The sequence below is a fragment of the Centruroides vittatus genome, unplaced genomic scaffold (assembly GCF_030686945.1).
Source record: "Centruroides vittatus isolate TY-2023 unplaced genomic scaffold, ASM3068694v2 contig_364, whole genome shotgun sequence".
In the NCBI taxonomy this organism is placed as follows: Eukaryota; Metazoa; Arthropoda; class Arachnida; order Scorpiones; family Buthidae; genus Centruroides; species Centruroides vittatus.
The window spans coordinates 3,063,315-3,080,975 of NW_027122188.1; the positions used below are offsets into that span (position 1 = coordinate 3,063,315).

Sequence of the window (17,661 nt, forward strand, 5' to 3'; positions counted from 1 at the left end):
TGTAATGAGTCACAATTGATCAATCATATTGTATAAATCATAGAATCATAGTTCTGAAACCCCATAAGCAAATCTGACGTGCAATTTATATTCAAATATATAAACAAAGCACTTTACTCAGGAATAAATAGCATTGGCTCAAAGTTATTTTAAATTTCAATATTTTAAAATACTTTGTGTTGTATACCTCATTTATAGATGCTAAACTTTCCAGTTGTGTTCAATATTTATTAATAGATATGTTATAATTTATAAATGTTTAGTTTTTAATAGATATTTTTTTTTTTTTTTAATTTTATAAATTTCAAATATTTGAAACTAAAAGAGGATATCAGAAATTTAGAATGTTAATTTGCCAGGAACAAATGAATACAAATTTATAAATGTAATGATTTTGAACTTTAGAATATCATTATTATGATTTTATTATGTGTGTTCAAACTGGTTATTATTGTATGTATTAAAGAGAGTACAAATAATCCCATTTGTTGGGGAATAATATGCTCACATGTCTGTTGGTTGGTATGTAAATTTTCCACAGACAATTTTCTATAATATTTTTTTTATTTCTTATATGTGGCAAAATACCCTAAAAAAAAAAAATTCAAGTGAACTTATATTTGCAATAATATTGCAACTAATTTGAACGCACATTGGCCAATATTTCAGAGGGATTAAAAAAAAAGAAACTAATATTTTTTACTTTATTTATTTGTGGTGTGGTATTGTTAAAAGCCAACATGTCAAATACGACAACTTATACGACAAAAAAATTGGTGGTGGCTTTGATTACTTTTTAGAGTTTATTGGTTGTGAAAATAGCATATATATATTATAAATATATATATATTTGTATACTGGCATATGTCAATTTATACAAATTGTAATGAAAATATTTATGACAAATAAATTGATTTCTGCAATGTGTTCTGTATTTTTAGAACTGTAAAAAATAATACATAGATCAATTGAATTTCTTTTAAATCTTTAAAAAGTACCATTAATATATAAGATTGGCAGATTCCATACAATCAAAAATATTTTCAAATTCTTGAATTAAATTTGGATAATCTTCACAGATCGACTCAAATATCTCTTTCATTTTGTTTAATTTATTTTTTTCCATGTTTAAGGCACTAGAAAAGTCCGAAATTTTTGAAGACATAACATACTTTCCATTTCTGATGGCTTCATAATATTTTGTGGCTTCTTGCTTCAAAACCAACTTCATTAAATCCTAATGAAAAAAAAATTAAAAACGTAGATATTAGATCAGAATCTATTGTTCTAATATATAGAATGTTTCATTTATATAAAACTTGAAGGATTTAAATGAATTTCTCAACTTTAACTCTTCACCTATCACACTACAAATTTTCATAGTTACTGAAATTCATGTGGACTATTACCTATGGAAACGTTTTCTAGTCTTCCATTTTAATTATTTATTTTCTAAGAATTAAAAGGAAACATTTTATTTTTATTTTGTTACGTAATTAAGTAAGGAAAACCATTTGTATTAACAGTGCAATAAACAGTTTTTAAGCAGCAAATTAAAACATTTCTGCTTTAACTTAAAAAATATTTTCTGCTATAAATTTTTATTATACAACTCAAAAGAATACTAAAACATTGTAAAAGCCTTACTGTTTTTTAATAAAGAAATTTTGTTTTTTCCTGAACTAACTCTCATTACTGTGCCAATCTTTAAACACCAGTATAAAGTCCTATTAATAAGTAAAGTCCAAGTAGACAATTAACAATAATAGTAAAACATGTTTGTTTTTGTGTCATTACAATTAAAATAATATAAAATATTAATATTTTGTTGCTCATTGATTATAGTTTTGATGCATTTAGGCATACTTTCAATGTAACTAATGCACATGTCTTAAATGCTGATTATGATTCCACTCAAAAATTAATTTCTCTAAGATTTTCATTCATTTGACACATTTTGTTTGCTATATTTGTTTCTGTCATGTTTATGTTGTTTTTGATGCCATTAAATTTGAAATATGTTTTATTACTCTCTTGAATTGTATGATAAAAATTAAATTCAAATTAAAACTCAAAATTTTTGTCTAAATTGCCATTTTATTCTTTCTTAAATGACCTAATAATTTGGCCTTTCTGATCAACATTTTGCATTGTTGATCAGAAAAGAAAGATCAAAATAGGAACATTAATAAAATAAGACATTATTCCTTGTAGTTCATTTCTACTTATTAATGTATAGGATCAATTTTTTTTAAATTTCAAAGATTTATCAATTTCAATTATAGAGAGTTTGCTTATTTGAAAAATTCTTAATTTTATACAGTGTGGAGTCCCTATACTGTCATGAATGCTTATCAGTGTTAATTTTCATTTAGCAACAGTATTTTGAAGCATTTTTTATTTTAGAAAGTAAAACCATATATTCAGGAAGGTATGTATATTAAATTTGTGAAGTATTGTGAATTATATTCAGAAAATTCTAAAATTTATTAAAATATTAGTTATTTGTTTATCAAAAAATGAATAAAAAATTAATTCAAAAAGTTTTATAAAATGTTGAAGAAAAAATTTCTGCAAGTACATTCAGAATCAAAGAAATTAAAAAGTTTGATTCAATTGTCAAAAAATATGAAAATACTTCATTCTTTGAAATATATAATTCAACAATGATTGTGATAATGAAAATAGCAAAAATTATTATTACAAGTAGACTAAGTATTGTTTTGTATTATTTAATGACATTTATTACTCTATTAATTCTTAACATGACGTGAACGAAAATGCTTTAATTCATTTGATATAAAATCGATAAAAGGGAAAGTTGTTTGACTGGTTTTACTATACAAATTTCTCTTGTAGCCTGAGGGATAAAAACAATTTAATCTCTAGGTACATAGTAAGAAATTTTCAAAGCTTAAAGAGGTAAGTGATTTGCAATAATGTTATGTTGATTCACAGATCATGATGATGATAATTATTTAGCTGTATTTATAATTTATTTATAAAGTAAATGTTTTATTTATTTATAATCGTTATTTTTACATTTGTTTTATTTCTGTTTCTATATGTTCTTATATTTTACTTAACTTTAATTTAGTATAAATGAAATGTGCTGATATGTTGATTGTCATCAGATAATCAATATATGTAAAAATACAGTAGAGCATCGATTATCCGACTTAATCGGGGACTGGGGTTGGTTGGATAACTGAAAAGTCGGATAACCGAAAAGTATGAAAAAATACATTATTGGTATAGTGTATTAGGCCTGGTTTAAATACTAGCCTCCCTTTCATGGTCGAGCCAGTGCTGCCAGCTAAAACATGCAAAAATTTAACAAAAGTAATATTAAAGTAGCCAAGACATAACCAAATGTTATAGCGCCACATCACTAGCGGACATTTGAATTTGCCGACTAGAACACGGTCGGTTAACCAATAAGTCCGTTAATCGGGGGTCGGATAATCGATGCTCTACTGTAATCACATCCAAAATTAATTTAACAAAGAAAATGATTTTCAATGATAATGAAAATTAAGCACATAAAATTACCAAAAAGAAAATTACCTCTAGTTTTGAATATATTAAAACATTTCAAGAAAATACAGGTCTCCCTCGTATAACATGGATGATATGTTCTGAAAAAGTGCCGTGTTATATGAAACAAAACACTAATGCAAAACATGGAGTTATATTCCAGAAGTTAGCAAAAGTATACAATTCTTTTTCATTACTAATGTTTGTTAAAGCATTTGATAATTTATTTCCAATCAATAATTAATCAACAATTAAACGTACTGTATGACACATTAATATTAGTTAAACAAGGGAATTTTTTTTTTTACAAAGTAATGCTGTCGTTTCAGCTTGGTTGCTGATACTTCTGATCAAGATCAACAAAATCTTTATTTTTTTTATTTTTACCATAAAAATTTTATCTATGACAAAATAAAAAATATGTTATTTATCGAAAATTTGTTCTAGCAGGTCATGTTTGTTTAGTTGCGTACTGAGAAACTTTTTCCAGAATTTGTGTTCAAGTACTGAAATACCGCTGTATTTCATTTGTCATTTTTATGAATGAAGTAGTCATTCATAAAACTTTACTAATTACAAAGATTAATCTATAAAAAACAAACACAGTGATAGTTTTAAAGGCTAAAGTCTGTAAGTAACAACAACAACACTTAGTACAAGGAAGAAAAAATTGCATCAGCTTTCATTAAAGTAAACCTGACAAAAAGCATAAAATAATTTGGAAATTTCATTATTCTAAACTCCATTGGCAAATTTATGCTTGCTTAAATAAATAAATAAAAGAAATATCTAATAACAAAGTGTACACTTAAAAATTGTGAAATTTTGTACGGTAGATTTTTCGAAACCATGTTGTACAAGAGATACCTGTATAAGTAAATTGTTTTTTCTTAATATTTTAAGAGATTATGAAAAACCTTAAACCAAAATTAAAATTTATAACTTGAAACCATTTAGTTTAACAATTTTTGTTTTAAATAAACTCAATAAAGTGAATCTTTGTCAAATTATTCAAAAGTTCAAATTTTAGTCTGAAATTTCAAATTACATTGTCATATTTTAAACAAAAAATGGATGAATTTTTTACCGTAAATGTTTCTCTTTCTATGTTATGTATTTCAATATCTAAAGCAGCAATTTTTTTCTCTAAGTCAGATATTTGTAGTTTTAGATCATCAATTTTTTGTTGTTGTTCTGTTTTTCTGCAGGATATAATTTCTTCCTCCTTACAAGCAATATCCTAAAATAATGTAAATTTTTATAATTACAGTAATTTGGAATTAATATATCGTTCATTATGCAATTAAAAATTCATTTTTTTTTTAAATTTCATTCTTTCCACAATATAACAATTATATAATACATCTCCATATCAAATATTTTGGATAATGCTAATTGATTAGAATAAATTCAAATCCAATGTTTTCATATTCTGTATAAGCAAAACTGTGAAAACTTAGCTGTATTTCCAAATATCGCTCTCCCGGTCGCAAAATCTATTTCCAATGAAAGTTGAAGTGAGTTTGCATCTATTTGCTCACATAAAATTACAGAAAACATATGCAAAATGAACCTGTCCTCAAGTGTTTACGACATTGACCATAAAAAAACCACTCACTTCTAAATAAATTTCACAAATCAGCCCCAAATGTAGTCTCCCATAATGTTCTCATTGCAGTATTCAAAGTCCTAATTGCTAATTTTTTTTTTATTAGGACAATGATATTTTGAAATGCAATTTATCTATTTTCCAGAACATTCATGATAGATTTCAGACTGAAGTACTCAATGTTCTGGAAAATAGATATGTTGCATTTCAAAATATTGGTGTCCTAGTCACCAAAAAATAGCAATTAACAACTGGAAAATGACATTTCCTACTCAATAAAACACAGTGCTGTTAGAATTTTTCATTATAATTTTCAAATTTACGATTATGAAGAATATACATTGTCTGCTGTTAATCAGCTGAATTAATCAATGCACTTTTTAACTAGTGGCTAGTTTATCCTGGTATAAATTATTCTATACCAGGATAAACTATTGATTATAAGATTATTGAAATTACTGTATTACATTAATTATATAATAATAAAATTACAGTATATTATTAAAAATTATAAATGTACAATTACCTGCTCTAGAGACTTAATTATTCTTTGCAGATGTTTAGTTTCTAAATAAAATTTTTCACTGTTGTTTTTTTTGCAGTTTTTATTATAAAATTTCAATTTAGTTGTAAGTGATGCATAAACATCAATTTCTTTCTGTTGTTCTAATATAATCTCAGTTTGTATTCGCTTTAAATTATATTCTTCATTCTTATTTAAAATAAAATTTGATTATTAATCTCCATAATATTATATTACATAAGTATATTAAAATACAATTATAATTATCTATAGAGCACTGTAATTTTAAAAAAATATGTCAATTTATCAAATTACAGTCATCAAACATCTGTAATCCAAAAGAATAATTTTTACTTATAGAACTTATGTTGTTTTCTAAGATGACAGTAGGTCATAAAAAATATTACAGTAGACCCCCCTATAACATGGTAGATACATTCCGTGTTATAGGGGGGGTCTACTGTACCATATTTCCTTGATTCTAAAATACTTTTTTTTAACCCATTTCTGTTTGTCCAAAATATAGATGCATCTTAGAATTGATATCAATTTTATCGAATGGATAGAATCTTAAAATTACAAGTCGAAACAATAATCAGAAGTCATCATTAAGCATCAGATTTTAATGCATGTGCATGTTCTTCCCTAATACACACCTTGTTGGAACATTTCATTGTTTTTTACTTATAATTTGGCATTATGATATGTCCATATAAATACATATGCACAGAAGTATGAAATATGTACTAAGATTTTAGCTTTTCAAACCATTGACATTTTATTATTGTGTAAGCTTCAAAATGTGCATTATCTTTGCTATGAGACAAAAACAAGAAAAATCTCAATGGTTACTACAATTATTGCCTGGGACTCTAATTAGACATCTACTAATCTTTATGGGAAGAGCCATACAGTAATGTTAGTGTATGGCCCTTCCATTCAATGACTCATTGAATTGATCAGAACTGTTCTTTTCAATAGTGGGGGTCATGGAAATTTCCCTAAAACTAAGAAATTTGGCTGTGATCTAGGGGCTTGGAGATGAAATTGTATGGGCCTTAGGTGAAGAGTGAGTCTCTTTAGCCTTTTGTTTTTGAACAAATGAAAATATGTAGAATATTTATTAGTAAAAAGCAGTCTTAAAGAGTTTGTTTTCTGTTAGAAAACTAGCATTAATTTTATAAGAGTGAAAATTACTATGGCTTTTAGTCTTCTCTGGACGTGGGGAAAATCTCTAGCAATCATCCTCAATGGCTCTGGAAAACTGTGAAAATCAAAATTTCTAGGAAATTTTGAAAAATTAGGTTTGCAAATGCATTGGTGTGATAAATTGTTTAAAATATTTTGGCTGGTCAGTCATGATATATGATTGCTAAATTTTGTATCAGACCATTTTCCAGAATTCCAATTTCCCAAGATTTGAATGCATAGATTGAGACAATTGTAACATGGAGGTTGAGAGTCAGTTTCAACTATATTCTGTTTCTGCTACAGAAAACTGAAATAACACTCTGCCATTCAATTACAGATGAATTGTACAAAATTCAAATATTAGAAATTGATCAACAAACATTTTGAATTGCTACGGAAACATATAATTTTTCGAATTAACAGATTAAACTTGTTATGAGCACAGTTACAGCAACAATTAATTAATCATAAGAGGGAAAGGTAAATTTAAGAGATAAACTGGATGTAAATTAAGAAAAAAGAACATTCAGAGAGAATAAAAGATTTAACAATGACAAAAATTATGCTGCCAACACCAAGTTGAACAAAAGTAATTACCATATAAAGAAATACAAGATAGAACTACTGTTGATAAAAGACAAATTATGGAACATTGTACAGAAAGGAATATTTTCAGATCCAGACTTGTCTTGGTTGACAAAGGATGGAAAGATGTGCATCATGATAGGCTTCATGATACTAATGGCAATTGATTGTATTCTAAGAAAGGAAATTACAGCCAAAGGTACTTGGAAATTCATAAAGAAACACCAAGTTCAGTCTATATTATCAAATAATGTTTATCTGTTAAAGAAAATATGTAATTTAAAGTTAGAAGAAAATGGCAACATAGAATTCACTTGACCAAGGAGAAACTCGTTGATTGTCTGTCTTATAGCACTGAGAGAAATTAAAGAGCATCATTGCTTAGTAGCTTGCCAGACAGCTACAATACTTTAATAACAGTACTAGATACTCATTCAGAAGGTTTAACTCAGGAGTTTGCAGAATAACAGTAATTTATTATATACTATAGCAAATAAAGAGCTCAGGATATATGACTAAATATGTAAAATCATCAAAAACTATGACCATGCTCAACTATTTTTGTAAGAACTGTCATCAACTGTAATTTTAAATATTGTTCTATCGTTTGAATGACATTTTCATTTTTTATTGATGCAATACCTCATACAATTAAGGCTTACAAAGTCCTCTTTACTTCCAGACTTTATATTTGAGACAGACTGAAAAGACTGGATTTCGTCATGAAGTTGTTGTCAGCAATTGTAAACTCATTATGAGCACAGAAACACTCAAGTTGGCCTTCTTTGGTACCTAACTGATTAAGCCAAATATGTCTGCTGATGTGACATCAGATAAACACTGATGAATAACTGAGTTGAAGCTCTTCTCTTCTTCCTAAATGTGGATTAGATAGCAGATTGTTGTTAGTATCTGTGATAAAAATGCTTTCTGTTCCTGCAGTGTGTTGATAATGCTGGAATGAGTAATGATAATTTTTTAGCAGTCCCAGCACAAATTCTATCATGGTATTTCATGGTATCATGGTAAATCATGGATTTTTTTTTAAATGCCAGAATGCATATTGGTATATTGGTTCTTTATAAGTAGCTAGGATGTGAAATTTCTTGTGGTGGTTGTTTTTGTAAAGCCACAATGTGTTCAGATCATTTTTCCACTCTGAGCATTTTTTATTTTTGAGCCTAACACATATTATTAATACATTATATGGTCTAAGAAACATAAAAACATTTTCAATCAAAAACATAATTTCTAATATTAACAAGGATATGAATAAGATAGTATATTACTTGTGCTACTCTTAGATTTAAAAAACAATTTCATAAATTCAGTTTAAAACATGATCAAATTAAATAATTCCTATTTGGAATTAACTAAAATCAAACATCAAATTACTTAAATAACTAAAAATTTCATTCTGTATATAACATATACCGTATATCTCGGCAGATAAGACGAGGTATAAATTTTCGTCAAAGTTTTATAGTTTTAGCATATATCTGTCCTATAAGACGACCCCCAAACTATCAACGGCCTATGAATTTAGTTTAGATCAGCAATTATCATCTGAATAATAATACTGTGTAGCGTATACAGAATTATGTCCTATTTGTAATTTTTCAAATGAACAAATTTTATTTTCTTGCATCTGGCAGCACTGCCTTGCGTTTGTTGCAAACATTTGCACTGATTTGGCATTTGGGTAACAACTTAGAATAGCCCATATGAAGTTTTTGTGAATAGTCAAAGTCGTGCACATACCCTACTCTCTACTAGTAAATAATTATGGTTTGTCCGTTTTTTTTATAATGGTTTTAATTTATATAAATTTCAATCTAATTTTTATTTTATTTATTTTTTTTTATATCTGTCCTATAAGACGACCCTGGATTTTGGGGGCCTTTTTTTATGATTCAACTATCGTCTGATCTGCCGAGATATACGGTAATTGAATGTTTTCAGTTTCCAAAATTAATTAGTTATAAAAAAATAAATAATCAAACAACATTAATAGTAATTAAAATAATATTACTTAGACATTTTTATTTATTTACTTGATTCATACTTAATTATTTTTTATAAAATATATTATTTCTGAAAATAAAAGTAAGTATTCAAATTACTTTGAATAATCTTACCTTCAAATTATGAAGTGTTGTCTTCATTGCCTGAAATTCCTCTTTGAATAAAGCTGAATGCAATGTTTGTCTTGTTTCTAAGGCCAATTTAAGTTTCTTCTCCCATAGAAAAATTTCATGTCTAAATTCAAAATTTTAACTTATGTGTTATAAGTAATAAAATATAATTAACGTTTTATCATTCAGATGAATGACAAACTGTTTAATATTAATTTATTCCAAATATTATGCAAAAGTGAAAGTAGATAACTGAACTTTTATACTGAAAAAATTTAATCTAAAATGCATTAAACCGACAACAAAAGGAGATGATGGCTTAATAATGGTGTGGGAATCTCTGTCTATGCACAAGGTTGGTTTAATTCATTGTGTAAATGAAATAATGGATCAATTTGTGTATGTTGAGATTTTGGAAAATGTTCTTCTCTTGCTCATGAAAAATTAGCATCAGATTAGAAATTTCAAGCAGACAATGATCTTGAACATGCTTTGAGGCATACCAATAAATTTCTTAGAATTAATAGTGTTGCAACTTTAAAATGACTTTGCCAATTGTCCAACCTAAATTCAATCAAAATGTTATAGGATTGGCATCGATAAAATAATCAAAAGGTCAAGGAAATCCATTTCAATAAATTTTATGAAGATATTGAGCAATAGTGGAATACATCCCAATCAACATTATATCTACTTAATTGATTCAATGTCTCATTGTTTGGCTGAAGTCATCAAAAATAAAGATAATTATGTTTATTAGTATTAATAAATAAAGTGCTATGTTGTTATTTTTACTGTAATTGTGAACTTTAATTTTTGTTTAAACATTTTGCAAGAAACACAAAAATTAAACATTTTTGTGTTTCTTGAAAATTATTTTAAGGACAGTAAAAAAAATGCTTCAAAGTTAAAACAAACAAGCAAAATATTTTTCCCCTCTGTCCACCACTCTATTTTAAAGAATTTAAAAATATTTAAGAATATCTTAGATATAGACTGTGCTGATATAAATCATTTTGCATATATTTGCTTGATTAATTAAGAATGGAAACTCTATATAAATCAAATACTAAACAGAAATGTACATTTATATTTCCCTCAATTGTTTTATTTTTATGCTTTATTAATACTTTTATAGTACATCTTCTAATCATTATTTAGCAATTACAATATTTTATACTAGTTTACAGTATAGTGCACAAAAAATATGCCTATACACTTTCATATAAATTTGAACTTTTTTAGTTGGTTTTGAAAGGAATCTGTGGCCTGATAAAATATAAAATGATTTAATTTTGCTGTCACAAATTTTACTTTTTAGTTATGAAAATGTTTTTGGTTTCTCTCTTTCAAAAAAAAACGTCTATCAAAGTATAATTTATATGTACCATTTTATTTGTTCATGTAATGCATATAGTTATACAACCTGTAATATGTTGTGGCATTTTGATTAAAAGAAGTTCCCCACTTCTGGTCTGATATATATCATTTTGTGAGGTCAGTCCTGTCACAACACTGAGGAATTTGCCTTTAGCCAGATAATCAAAAATTTGGCGACTTTCGTGGATATACAAAGTGTTTGAGAATCAAATAGAAAAAATAACTTTTTTTTTTCCTTCTGAACAACTTATGTTGTAGAACTTTGAACCGTGAAAATATAGAAAGCTGATACTCAGACTTTATTGATCATGTTGAAACAATAAATGTATAGTGGCCAATTTGTGAAATTCCCATTGCCACCAGAAGGAGCAGAGAAGGATATAAAAAGCCAGTTCAAACATGCACCCAGCATCTTTTTCACTGTGATTCCTCACAGTGACTGCAATGACTGTGAACTCTGAACTTTTTGTCGGTGAACAATGCTACAAATGTAATCAGAGAGGAAGAGCAGAAAAAAACTTTCCTGGGAAAGAGGTCAATCCCCAGATGACTCTGTAAACTTTCAGTGGCAGTTGAAGAATCTAATTGAAACAAGAGATGAATTGACTTCCACCAACAAGGACTTGAAGGTGGTATCTGAGAGAAGGATCTTTGAGAAATTTCAATCAAATGAAGACAAGAGAGTGTCATGTCCAAGATAAATTGGAAATTAATAAAACATTAGTATACCATATAATATTAAGTTTCTCAAAAACTGTTAAATGACTCTTAACGAGTTTTGCTAAGCAATGAAATTAGATAAAATTTAAGCATCTGACCAAATATTGAGAAAGCAATTCAAAACAATGTCTTCAAAGTAGTAGCTAGATCAGTGTCTTGAAGGTTAATTTAAAAAATTGTTTTTAAAAATAATTATTTTGTAAGTCATCATTTAATTGTTATAGTTATGTTTCTTTAGTGGTCTTTTTACTGAAGCTATACTTTTTCTAGTACTATACATAATGACTCAGAAGATAAAAGTTCTTTCTAAAAAGGCTAAAAAAAAGGCTTTTCGATTTTTCAGCTCTAGATGAAGATCTGAGTTTAGTTCTTCCAACACAAATAGAACATACAGTGATTGCCTAGAAACTCTATTATTTTCATGTAACTTTAATGAAATTTTCTAGTGTGCTTGATAGCAAAATATCAACAATTATTGCATATTATATATCATTGCATTTGGAGAAAAATGATTAATAAAGAAAAGAGTTAAATATTATTACCAAAAATAGGATGTCCAACATTAATACAACATGTACTGATTGGAATTATTACTGGAATCCATGAAATTTGCAAAAAATATGATTAACAAGTGAAAAGTTTAGTAAATTGCATAGTATCTTACTATTAAAAATGGGATGTGGGAAGGACCTAACTCTAGAAGAGAAGATCAAAATTGATGTATTTCACCAGGAAGGGAGAAAAGTAACTTGGATTGCTAAAAATTTGGGAAGACTTCATTCAACAATCTCAAAGTATATCAATAATAAGAAGCAACAAACAAGAAAACAAAACAGTAGGTGTAAAAGTTCAACAACATCTAGAGAATGACATGCAATTGTTCAACATGCATTGCAAGGAAACACATCTGTCCAGAAAATCAAAAATGAATTGAAGCTGAGCTGCAGTAAATCAACAGACAATATTTCTTTCATCAAAATGAAGACAGGCAACCAAATCAAGGAGAAACACAAACAATTTTGATTACAGTTTGCCAAAACAACTTTGAAAGAAGAGGATGGCAAAAAGTAATTTTCTCAGATGGGAAAAAGTGGAATCTTGATGGACCTGGTGGTTTTAATATTATTGGGCAGACAAAAGACTAGATCAAAAGCAGTACTCAAAGAGAGTTGCTAGTGGTGGTACACTTGTGACTTGGGCGGAAATTGAATGGAATGGAAAGACAGATCTAGTATTTATTGAATGTCAAAACAACTCTCAAAATGTATCAGGAGCTTGTCTGGAGGCAGCTCCAAACTTATGGACAGAAAATTGCTGGACAGGACTTTGAATTCATGCAGAATGATGCAAGTTTCTGTGTATCAAAATCAATGTTATCCTTTTTTCAGAGCAAAAATGTCCAACTTTTGGACTGGCCACACGCCTCAGTGCAAATTTAAACCCAATTGAAAATCTTTAGGGTGACTTGGTTTTCCAATGTATAGGAGTGGAAAGTAATACAAGACCATCACTGAACTAAAAAGCTGCTCTCATTGAGACATTGGAAAATGTTCCACAAGAACAACTGCAATCTTTGATAATTTAACGTCCGATTGTATTTTTCAGCTTGTTTCCGAATATGGTAGTAAAATCAGCTACTAATTTTAATTTAAAGGTATCAGAAGTCAAGATGTTCTATTAATGTTGGACATTCTATTTTTGGTAATAGTATCTAACTCTTTTGTTTATTAATCATTTTTCTCCAAATTTGTGCAATAATTGTTGATATCTTACTATAAAATGTACTAGAAAATTTCATTAAAGGTATATGAAAATATAAATAAATAACGACTAACCCGTTACAAAGCTATGCATCCACAAGAGCCGAATTATCGGGCTAGAGTTGGCTATAATAAATAAATAAATAATAAGAAAATTTGGCACTAGAGCTTGGCGTTAGGCGCCATCTCTTACTAAACTTAATAATTATAATTAAATAAATAATTTTAATAATTTGGAACTGGAGGAAAAGAAATCGGCCCGAAGCGGGACTTGAACCCGCTTATTTATTTAATTATAATTATTAAATTTAGTAAGAGATGGCGCCTAACACCAAGCTCTAGTGTCAAATTGTCTTATTAATTATTTATTTATTATAGCCAACTCTAGCCCGATAATTCGGCTCTTGTGGATGTATAGCTTTGTAACGGGTTAGTCGTTATTTATTTATATTTATATGCCTTGCCGGGGTTGCGATGGCCGGTTGAGTGCCTTGGGAAGATGTGGGCACTTGATGTGTCCCCAGCCGGCATTGTAATGACCGTCGATGGTCGTCGTGTTAGCTTATATATACTGGAGGAGGCAATCGGACTGAAGGTCCGGGTAGCGTAACTGGTAACGTGTCTGCAGGGATAGCAGAAGTTGCGGGTTCGAGTCCCGCTTCGGGCCGATTTCTTTTCCTCCAGTTCCAAATTATTAAAATTATTTATTTAATTATAATTATTAAGTTTAATAAGAGATGGTGCCTAACGCCAAGCTCTAGTGCCAAATTGTCTTATTAATTATTTATTTATTATAGCCAACTCTAGCCCGATAATTCGGCTCTTGTGGATGTATAGCTGTATGAAAATAATAGAGTTTCTAGACAATCACTGTATGTTTTATTATCGTTGGAAGGACTGTATAAATATATAATTCTATGCAATTATTTAGCATTTTAATCTTTACAATATGATATTAAAAATATGTAAAAATAATCATTTTAATATTTTCAAAATAATTTTTGGAAGTTAATACATGGAATAAATATTAACACCCCATATTTCTTATATCATAACTTTTTATTCAGTTATCTGCATTTTATTTCTATATTATGTATTTAAAAAATGAAAATTATCATTTAATAATTTTTTAAAAATTTTTAAGAAAATTTATGATTATTCTATAAAATTTTAGAATTTAAAACTCACTTACTCTCTCTCTCTTATTTCATTCTCCAATTTTGTAATTTGATTTTTAATATCATTTAAATATTTTTCCAAATGAAAGTTTTCAAATTTACAATTCTGAAAATATATTTTAATACATAAATATATAATGTATTATTTTATTATTACTAATACTGTTAATGTGCTTAATAAAACTTCATTAGAAGTTAACATTTCTATTTCCAATGAAATATGTGATGAAATGCCCCCTGGTTACTCTACGTATATGCCCATATCAAACATTCTAGAACATTTTTTCCAGTCATTTGTAGAAAAGAAACGAAATGTCTAAATTTCACCTTTACAATTTGATACTCTATGAATAATATGCACATATATTTTCCAAAAAACAATGTTGGAGTTATTGATAGATGTAATATCAATGTGTGCATCATATTGTATCATTGCAATTTTGTAAAGTTTTTCTGTTACATAATAAAAGGTTGGCAGCACTGTTGTCAACTCCTTAGGGAACCATTAGTCACAATTACCTCATTTTACTCTCCTCTTTCTAGCACTTGATCTGATAAACAAGTTGTGTGAACTTTTGTTTCATCTTTTTTCTTTTTCCAACACAAAAATTTCTACAAATATAACTAGTTTTATCACAATCCCCAACAAGTACAGTAGAACGTCGTTTATCCGAATCAATTGGGGACTGGGGTTCTTCGGATAACTGATTTTTTTAAATAACCGATTATGTATGAAAAAATATATTAACCTATCCGATGTTGAAATTTTTCTCCGTTGCATGTCGCTTCGGGTTGAATTTTCGTCGATTTTAAGCCTAACAAAAATTTTTAATAATAATAATCGAGGCTATTGTATCGTTAAAAATTATTTCTTTATTTTGTACAAACAAAATAAATATATTGAAAAATATAAAAACAAAAAAATTATACTTTAGAAGTTAATCTAGTATCAAAAACGTTAATTCAGCATGACAGTCTGACTGGAAATCTTTCGGATAACTGACGTTTCGGTTAACTGGCTTTCAGATAAACGACGCTCTACTCTATATCAAGCTTAACAAGATTAACTCAAATGAAAAGATTAAATATCAACTTGTGTTTGATGAACACTAATGGTCTAAAACCATTTGAATCATATCTTTTTCTACACTTTAAATTATATTGTCTTTATGAAAAGTAAACCATTTGTCAAATTAAATTTTTGGTTTGTATCATTGAATTCTACTACTTTATCACTGGACTGCTATTTGAAAAAAAAATTGTAGATCTATAAATTCCCATTGACATCTGTCCATCTGTCTTTTCTTAATCTCAAGAATGGAGTTAGATAGATGAAAGATGAATCCAGATATGGAAACCTTCGATGCAGAAGTCCCCAATTAACTATAACTTACGACGAAAACTGGAAGTAACATTATTTCAATTCAAAAATCCTGAAAGGAGTTAGATAGATGACTGGCACAACTGTATTGCTAACAGAAAAGTATGATGTACATACAGGGGTAAGACACTACTGATGTGAGGTGGAGAGCATATATTTTAAATTAAAATATTATTAAAAATAATTAAAAATTGCAGCCTGGCATTCTGATGATGTCACAATAAATAATTGTGCATTTTATTTACCATATTTCTGCACCTAAAGATCATGCTCTTATATGCATAGAAATATGGTATTTGGAATGATAAACAATAGGATAACAATATGACTAATAACATAGTGTGCATTACTTACTTATGGATAAGTCTATCTAATATTAGAAACATTATAATGATTTATATTCTTTTCTTTCATATTTTACTAAATTCATATGTATATACTCAACAGCAGATATAGGGGTGCACAGAGTACAGCTGCACTTCCTTCTGCAGTTGGTAATTTATTATTTAATATTATATTGTAACATTAATTCTTTGGTAAAATATCATTTCTTCAAACCTTCATATATACAAATTAAAGTGCAAGAAAACATTACATTTCTTTTGCAGTTATTTATTTCTAATTTTTAAAAAAGTCAAACAATTCTTACCAGTTGTGAGTTATTGGTGACAAATTTTAATATATGATCAAATTCTGTTGTTTACTTTCTTTTCTTTAGTGCAAAAATAATTTTATATAAACGACTAATACTAATATTTAAATGGAAGAGTTATTTCATTTATATATTTGCCAAAAATTTTTGGAGCTGAAAATTTACATTCAATTTATATGTGTATTTTTATTTTTAACTTTAATTTACCCAAGCAAAGGTACATTAGGTAGTATTTTATGAGGTATATTATTTCTTTCCTGCATCCCCTCTGAAGAATTTTGGATATGCTATTATATATACAGTACTGATGGCTGGATGGTCAAGGTGGCAGCCTACCACTCTGGGGGACCTGGGATTGAATCCAGATGGGTTGAAAATCTCCAGAAATTTTTCGGGGGTGGTCCATCCAGATATGTCAGGCCCTGTCCCTCACCACCCAGCCACCTCATTGTGGCCCTGGCTGAATCCATAATGGGCTTTCCATAAGAGAACCTCTTAGTGCTCACAGGGCAGAAAGAATTTTAAAAAGTACTGTGCAGAGCATCAAAAACTAATAAATACATATATATATATATATATATATTTTTTTTTTAAATAATGGGGAAATGTTTTCCCATATTTTCATATAGAAACATTTATACAATTTGAATGAAATGAATATGATAGTAGTTGTTATAAAGAGTAATCAAAAATATATTTTTACTGATTTGTAGAAAAATTTTTTATAGGATTTCATGGTTCTTTATATTACTGGTCTCTTTTATATGTTGAAAAAAATTGTCAATAAAATTATTTGAATATACAGTAGAGAATCAATTATCCGACTCAATTGGGGACTGGGGTTGGTCGGACAACTGAAAAGTCGGATAACCAAAAAGTATGAAAAAATACATTATTAGTATAGTGTATTAGGCCTGGTTTAAATACTAGCCTTCCTTTCATGGTCGAGCTAGTGCTGCCAGCTAAAACATGCAAAAATTTAACAAAAATAATATTAAAGTAGCCAAGAC

General features: G+C 28.1%; 1 protein-coding gene across 1 annotated transcript in view; it reads right to left on the minus strand.

Annotated features, from left to right (window-relative positions):
* Window positions 1-1,000: 1,000 nt before the first annotated feature.
* The window catches only part of LOC136975110 (coiled-coil domain-containing protein 40-like), a 44,245-nt gene continuing 27,584 nt past the window's right edge, over window positions 1,001-17,661 (minus strand). Inside the window, exons 12-16 of the mRNA XM_067270119.1 lie at window positions 14,633-14,724; window positions 9,584-9,704; window positions 5,673-5,858; window positions 4,625-4,777; window positions 1,001-1,237 (exon numbers count right to left, since the gene is read on the minus strand). Coding sequence (XP_067126220.1) covers window positions 1,001-1,237; window positions 4,625-4,777; window positions 5,673-5,858; window positions 9,584-9,704; window positions 14,633-14,724 — 789 coding nt within the window. The remainder of the gene's footprint in view (window positions 1,238-4,624; window positions 4,778-5,672; window positions 5,859-9,583; window positions 9,705-14,632; window positions 14,725-17,661) is intronic.